At 45.1% G+C, this 7,677-nt stretch overlaps 1 protein-coding gene across 5 annotated transcripts in view; it reads right to left on the bottom strand.

Annotated features, from left to right (window-relative positions):
* PRPSAP2 (phosphoribosyl pyrophosphate synthetase-associated protein 2) overlaps positions 1–7,677 on the bottom strand; it is a 56,215-nt gene that overhangs the window by 3,617 nt on the left and 44,921 nt on the right. For all 5 annotated transcript variants that reach the window (XM_005870172.2, XM_014542854.1, XM_005870171.2 and 2 more), the window contains 2 exons: positions 5,825–5,895; positions 3,564–3,710 (listed from right to left, as the gene is read on the bottom strand). In XM_005870172.2, the coding sequence (XP_005870234.1) occupies positions 3,564–3,710; positions 5,825–5,895 (218 nt within the window). The remainder of the gene's footprint in view (positions 1–3,563; positions 3,711–5,824; positions 5,896–7,677) is intronic.

Raw genomic sequence — 7,677 nt, 5'->3', positions numbered from 1 at the left:
AAAAAATAATCCAAAAATATGAAGACAGTGTAAGGAGACTCTGGGGCAACTTCAAGTGTACCAACATTAATATTATGGGGGTCCAGAAGGAGAAGAGAGAGCAAGATATTGAAAACCTATTTGAGAGAAAACTTCCCCTACCAGGAGAAATACTTACATGTCCAGGAAGTAAAGAGAGTCCCAAACAAGAGAAACCCAAAGAGGCCCACACCAAGACACATCATAATTAAAATGCAAAGGGCTAAAGACAAAGTAAGAATCTTAAAAGCAGCAAGAGAAAAGCTGTTACCTACAAGGGAGCACCCATATGACTGTCAGCTGATTCCTCAACAGAAACTTTGCAGGCCTAAGGGAGTGGCAAGAAATATTCAAAGTGATGAATAGCAAGGACCTACAACCAGGATTACTCTACCCAGCAAAGCTCTCATTTAGATTGAAGGTCAGATAAAGAGCTTCCCAGACAAGAAAAAGCTAAAGGAGTCCATCACCACCAAACCAGTATTACATGAAATGTTGAAAGGTATTCTTTAAGAAAAGGAAGAGGAAGAAGAAAGAAGAAAGAAAAAGAAGAGATAAAAAATATGAATAAAAAATGGCAACACATACATATCTATCAAAAACTGAATCTAAAAATCATGCCCTAGCAGGTTTGGCTCAGTGCACAGAGCATCAGCTTGCAGACTGAAGTTCAGGTCCTGGGTTTGATTCTAGTCAGGGCACATACCTTGGTTGCAGGTTCTCTGGCCCTGGTCCAGGTTCATGCAGGAGGCAACCAATCGATGTTTCTCACATAGATGTTTTTTTCTGTCTCCCCTTCTCCCTTCCACTCTCTCTAAAAAATCAATATAAAAATATCCTCGGGTGAGGCTTAACTAACTAACTAAATAAATAAATAAAAGCTTAAAAAATCAAAATAAGTGAACAAGAAATCTAGTGAACAAAATAAACTGGTAAATAAAATAGAATCAGAGGCATGGAAACATGAAACAGGATGAATCGCGACTGATGAATCTCAGAAGGAAGGGGATGGGGGCGCCGGAAGAGATTAACCAAAGATCTTACCTATGGACACAGACAGTAGGATGGTGAAGGCCTGGGGTGGGACAGGGACCAGGTGGAGAGGGGCAATGGGGGGAAAGGGAGATATCTGTAATACTCTCAACAATAAATATTCTTAAACATAAATTAATTAAATTTTTAAAAAAGAAGCAAATACAGAAGGCGATGCTACAACAGAGCTGGACAGACATATGCATTGCCAGCACTGGGGACATGAAAACCAGCCTTAAGTAATCACTGACTAATCATTTGGCACTTGATCTTCCTGGTAACTAAACAAAAATGGAAACATAAAAGGTTATATAAGTTTCATTATAAGTCTCGAAGGAGGGAAATTCCTCCCCACTGGTATCACAGAATTGACTGCACCACTCACACAGAACGAAGGCGCAGGGGCCGGGCTGGCAGAGCGCAGCCTGGAGTGCGCTGTGGTGACCTTGTGGGCTGTTTTTCTCACTAAATTAACCACCCTCAGTGGAAAATGAATTTTCCAACTTTATTCTAACCATTTTTTAAAATAACAGATTTACTGAGATATAATTCCCATACCATACAATTCACCTGCTGTTTTCTAAGGTGGACAATAATTTTATTTTGTGCATGCAAATCAGGTACTGCCAACTTTTCCATCAATTTCCTCTCAAACACTGGAAATCATGATGCTGTTTTCTGGGGACAGCCCGATTCATCACCATAAAGTGCACCATTCAGTGGTTTTGGAACATTCAGAGCTGTGTCAGCATCTCCCCAGAAAGCAGCCCTGTGACCTGAGTTGCACTCCTAGTGACCCTTCCCCCACCCCTGGCAACCACGAATGTACTATGTGTATAGGTGCCTATCTGGGCATTTAATTTAACTACTTTCAATTTTAAAGAAGAAATAAAAACACTTCAAAGCACGACTTATCAACTCCAAGCACTACCTACTGGCTCCTGCTTGGAAAGAAGGGAAATTAGCTTTCTTCCACTTCTCTCAACTCCCACCTAACGTGTCGATCCTGCCATTACTGTTCAAAACTGTATAAACTACAGAGCAGCTATGTTGTGTGTGTAAGTGTAAATGAAAGCCTTTGCTTCCTAACCAGCTCAGCCACTGGTGCCTTGTCCCAACGTGGTTCTGCACATCAGTGAGTGCTGTCAGACGCAAAGGCATCCGGGGCGGCCCTCCACTCACGCTCCCAGTCAGACTCGCCCGGCCTCGGCTGGTGGCTACGCTTCCCTGGAACCACACTCTGCACTAGGAAGCCGGGCTCCAGCAGCCCCTCTGCACCTTGCTCTGCTTTGCTATTTCTAACAGGCCCCCATGCAGCACCTGTGAGAGCCGGTCCTAGTGCCATGTGGACAGCCCAGGGTGGGGGGACGACGATGCTGCCCTGGGCCAGAAGTCTTCTCATGTTACTTAACATGTGAATTCTGTATTGTCAGTTTTGCCTCTTTGAATGCCTCTAATGTCATTCTCAGTTCTTCGTCCAGCTAAGCAAGGAGGCTGGATTGATTAGAGACATGCAAGTCTGGCCTTTGGTCTGTACTAAGGCATCTTGAACCCATCAGACAACAAACAGAGAGGCAGGCTCAGGAGATCTCATGTGAAGAGTAAAGATGTGAGACTTGGCCCTAGGAGGTTTGGCTCAGTGGATAGAGCATCGGCCTGCGGACTAAAGGGGTCTGGGTTCGATTCTGGTCAAGGGCACGTACCTCAGTTGCGGGCTCGATCCCTGGCTCTGGTCAGGGCCCATGCAGGAGGCAACCAATGGATGTATCTCTCTCACATCGATGTTTCTCTCTCTGTTGCTCCCTTCTCTTCCACTCCCTCTATAAATCAATGGGAAAATATCCTCTGGGGAAGATTAACAAAAACAAAAGTTTTGAGACTTGGAAAAGTAAAAGTTTAACTAATTTAAGATTCAATAGCCAGGAATCTACGGGGACAGCACTTTTACTATTTAAGAGAGAATAAAAATGTGATTTACATGCCAATCCCGTTTCCTGGTGGGCCTCTGGAATAAGGGAGGTGCATAAAGCAGGGCTAGTGCACCCGGACAGCCTTCCTGCCGCCACACGGGAGCCAGAGGCGGCTGAGGAAGATCGCCTGTGGCTTCCTCTCCTAATCTCACGTCACAGGCAGCTGCACTCGGGAGAGAGGCGGCTTTGGCATCAGGCAAACGAAGGTCTGAACCCAAATGGCTCAGCCTAGAAGCTGCCAGGCCTTTTCTGATGCTCAATGATTCCTCTCCAGGTGCTGCTGGGGCCTTGCGGCTGCGAGGAGCTCAGAGAGGGGCAGCACGCAGTGCCAGCACAGACTCCTGCTCCACTCCTGAGCTATCAGAACTGTTAACTACCACTATGGGCCAAGGACCGAGGCTATAGTGATGAAACACAAATATAACCTGTGTTTTTAATCCATTCTTAACTACAAAATAGCTCCTTCTTCACCACCCTCTGTAACTACAGCTCAGAAGGAGCCAGAATGGCAGGGCAGGTGTGCCCACACATGCTGGCTGTTACCTCGTCGATGGCAGATTCCTCAATCAGTCGGGGGGCATCGGAAGATAACAAGCCATGCGTCGCCATCACGAAGATCTTATACGCCCCTCTTTCCTTCAGGGTCTCTGCTGCAGCGAGAAAGCTGTCCACGTCATCGATAATGTCATCCTGTCAATTACAGATTGAGCACATGAGCACGCTGGCAACAATGGGTTTCGACAGCCTGGAAAAGAAAGGGTCTAATTTCTGGTAACAAGTTTGGTGTTCCGTTTTAACATGTGCAGCTGCATGCCGCACGCTCCCACTGCACTCCCTCCGGCCTTCAAAGCCACCCTGCAGGCCTGTCACTCACAGCGGCCTTGTCTCTGCCACCTCCATGCTCCCTGGGGCTTCCGGCTCTACACCCCACGTCCAGAACTGTGCCCGCACCATGCAGCTGCTCCAAATACGTTTGCTGAATGTTTTTGTTTTTTAAATACATAGTAAAACCGCAAGAAGATACTTTGACTGGGTGGTTCTTCCTCTTTTCTTGCTACTTTTCCTTATTGTCCAAATTTTCTCCACTGCGCTTATGGGAAATACGTGTTTTTTACATGTTTGTATAATGGGGAAAAAAACCCTAATTGTAATTTTTAACAATGTACCCAGTTCAGTGGTGTCTAATATATGGACCAATAATATCTAGGTGAAGGCCTCTGGCCTTGGCGTCTGGGACAGGGCTCCTGAGACCTGGTAACTTCCTGGGTGATAGGACCACCTTAGTTCTCATGGGGTGACGCTGGGTGGCCCCTGGGTGGGGCTGGTCGCTGGAAAGAACATTCCATGACCGGAAGCCTGGGAGTGTCGCCCCACCCCTCTTCTCAGCCAGGGGAGAGGGGCTGGAAATGGAGCGAATGCCGGCCATGCCTCCACGAGGAAGCTCCTGAAATCCCAGGAGTAGGGGCTGCAGAGAGCTCCCAGGTCCAGGAACCAGGAGGGTGACACACCCAGCTCCACGGGGACAGAAGCTCCTGAGCTCGGGCCTCCTAGCCCTCAGCCTCTGTCGCTCTTCACCTGGTCGCTCCGTGTACTCTGTCCTGTCCTTTAATAAAGTGGTCAGTGTGCCCCCTGGGCCTGCGGCTGCCCCAGCAAATTAACCCAACCAAGGAGGGGTCGTGGGAAACCCCGTTTGTAGCCAAATCGTACAGAAGTTGTGGGTAACCTGTTACTTGTGAACAGCAGCTGAAGGTGGGGGCAGCAGTCTCCTGGGGCTGAGCCCTTAGCCTGTGGGATCTGGCACTATTTCCAGGTAGACAGATTCTGAGCTAAACTGCAGCAGAGAATGACTCGATGTGGGGAACCCTCACTCCGGGGACCAGATGGGAAGTGTTTTGTGAGCAGTAAAGAGACACAGAGGAGAAACAGGAAAAAAACCTGCGTCTTTCCTGTTATACCCAGGCTACCAGCTATTTCAAGCCCATGAGGGTATCAAGCATTGTCCAGGATTGATTAAATATTCATGTATTTTATATACAGAGTGGGGCAAAAATAGGTTGATAGTTGTGAGTATGCGAAACAGAATTTATTCTTGTATTAGTATTTATTAATAATTGTATTCTTTCCCCTATGAACAACTATAAACCTACTTTGCCCACCTTGTGTGTATGGATATATATACAACTCTTTTAAAATATATATGGACTAGAGGCCTGGTGCACAAAAATTTGGGCACTCGGGAGGGTCCCTCAGCCCGGCCTGTGCCCTCTCGCAGTCTGCAAACAGCTGAGGAGGCAGGAGAGGCTCCCACCACCAACGCTGCACTGGCAGCCGGCAGCCTGGCAGTGACCAGCTCTGGTGAGAAGAGAGGAGAGAGGCCAGGGAAAGCCCTGGGCGCTGAAGGGAACACGCCAGTGTTCTTGCTCCAAGCTGAGCAGTGAGTACCCATGTGCTCAGTTTATTTAAACTATAATATAGGTATTATGTATTCTTCTGTGCACTGGCTTTGTGCAGAGAGAGAGGATGTGTGTCTTAAACAGTTATAATCAATTTTGTATCCTATTTTGATCACAAAACAATTTTTCATGTTATGATAAACAGCTATTTAGTTAACAAAGTAATTAGCAATTAATAAACTAATGGTAACAATTTTCTGTTTTTGGACCAACATAAACATTTAGTGCAAGGCACCAACTCAAATGAATGAGACTTACCTGGACATACCACTAACCCCACATAATTAACAAATAAGTTAACAAAATAACAATGGTAAATAAAACAATTAATAATAAAAGAAGTTTACATACCACAATAATGGCGATCCTTCCTCCCACATCACCAACAACTGTGATTGGGGGCTTTTCTTTAGGAATCAGCACTGGTCAGAATAAAACACATGCACAAAAGTTTCTATATTAAAAGCCAAAGCCTTTAAAAAGTCAGTGTCTCATGATAAAAAGACCCAAGAAACTAGAAATAGAGGGAACTTCCTCACTGATAAAGAGTAACCATGAAAAACTCAGCGCTAACTTCATATAGTTAGTCAAAGACTAAAAACTTTCCCCTAAGATCAGGAATAGGACAAGGATGCCCACTTTCCCCATTGCTAGTCAACACTAGACTGGCTGTGCTAGTTAGGGCAATTCTTCAAGAAAAGAAAAAAAAAAATCACCCAGATGGATAGGAAGAAGTAGTTATCTCTATATCCATTAGCAGATGACATGATCCTACATATCTATATAACAAAAGCCTAAGTGACCGTTAAGGCAGAACGACCAGAACAACCGATCGCTATGAGGCGCACTGACCACCAGGGGGCAGATGCTCAACGCAGGAGCTGCCCCCTGGTGGTCAGTGCGCTCCCACAGGGGGAGCACCACTCAGACAGAAGCCAGGCTGACGGCTGACGAGCGCAGCAGCGGTGGCGGGCAGTAAGGAGCAAGGGGTCCCGGACTGCGAGAGCCCCAGACTGCAAGAGGGCGCAGGCCGGGCTGAGGGACCCTGCCCCACCCAGTTCACAAATTTCATGCACCAGGCCTCTAGTAGAAAATAACAAAGAATCTACAAAAAAACTACTAAATACACAAATTCACTAAAGTTGTATGTAAGATACAAGATCAACACACAAAATTCAATTGTTTATACACACTAGTAATGAACAATCTGAAGTGGAAATTAAAAAACCAACTCCATTTAAAAAGTAACAAAGAGAATAAAATACCAAGGAATGAATTGAACGAAGGAGGTGAAAGACTTGTACACTGAAAACTATAAAACACTGTTAAAAGAAATTAAAGAAAACACACGGAAAGCAACCCATGTTTATAGGTCAGAACACTTAGGATTAAGACGGCAATGCTTCCCAAAGGGGTCTGGAGAGTGAATGCAACCCTATCGAACCCCAACTGCTGCTTCTGCAGAAATAAACTGAAAATAAAATTCATCTGGAAACATAAGACTCCAAATAGCCAAAATCCTTTAAAAAATGGAAGAATAAAGGTAGAAGACTCACACTTTCCTATTTTTAAACCTATTACAAAGCTTTATTATTTTATTTTTCAATTACAGTTGATATTAAGCTTTATTAATCAACAATGTAGGTAATGGCATAAAGATAGACATATAGATCAATGCAACAGAACTGAGTCTAGAAGTAAACCCAAACACCTATGGCCAATGGGTTTTCCCCCAACTTTATGAGATATAATTGGCATCTAACACTGTGTGAGTTTAAGGTGTACAACCTCATGTTTTGATACACATATACACTGAGTGGCCAGATTATTATGACCACCTGACATTTGTAGGCAAATTAGCTATAATTTCACGCTGAAGTTGCTAAAGGGCCAGACCATTATAAATAGGGAAGCAGGTTGTTTACCACGACAGAAGTGACTTTTTTCTGAAGATATGGGTAAATAACACGATTTAACAGCCTTTGAACGTGGGATGATTGTTGGTGCTCGGAGCCATGGAGCGAGTATCAGCAAAACAGCTGAAGGCCTGTTCGAACACCTTTGCTGTCTGCAGTTACCAAGATAAAACGTCTCCAATTCGCACAGGAACACAAGGATTGGACAGTCGAGCATTGGAAAAAAGTCATGTGGTCCGATGAATCACGTTTCCAGTTGCATCATGCAGATGGCAGAGTGAGAATTTG

Source organism: Myotis brandtii, unplaced genomic scaffold (assembly GCF_000412655.1).
Source record: "Myotis brandtii unplaced genomic scaffold, ASM41265v1 scaffold314, whole genome shotgun sequence".
In the NCBI taxonomy this organism is placed as follows: Eukaryota; Metazoa; Chordata; class Mammalia; order Chiroptera; family Vespertilionidae; genus Myotis; species Myotis brandtii.
This window is presented reverse-complemented; position numbering and strand designations above follow the sequence as displayed.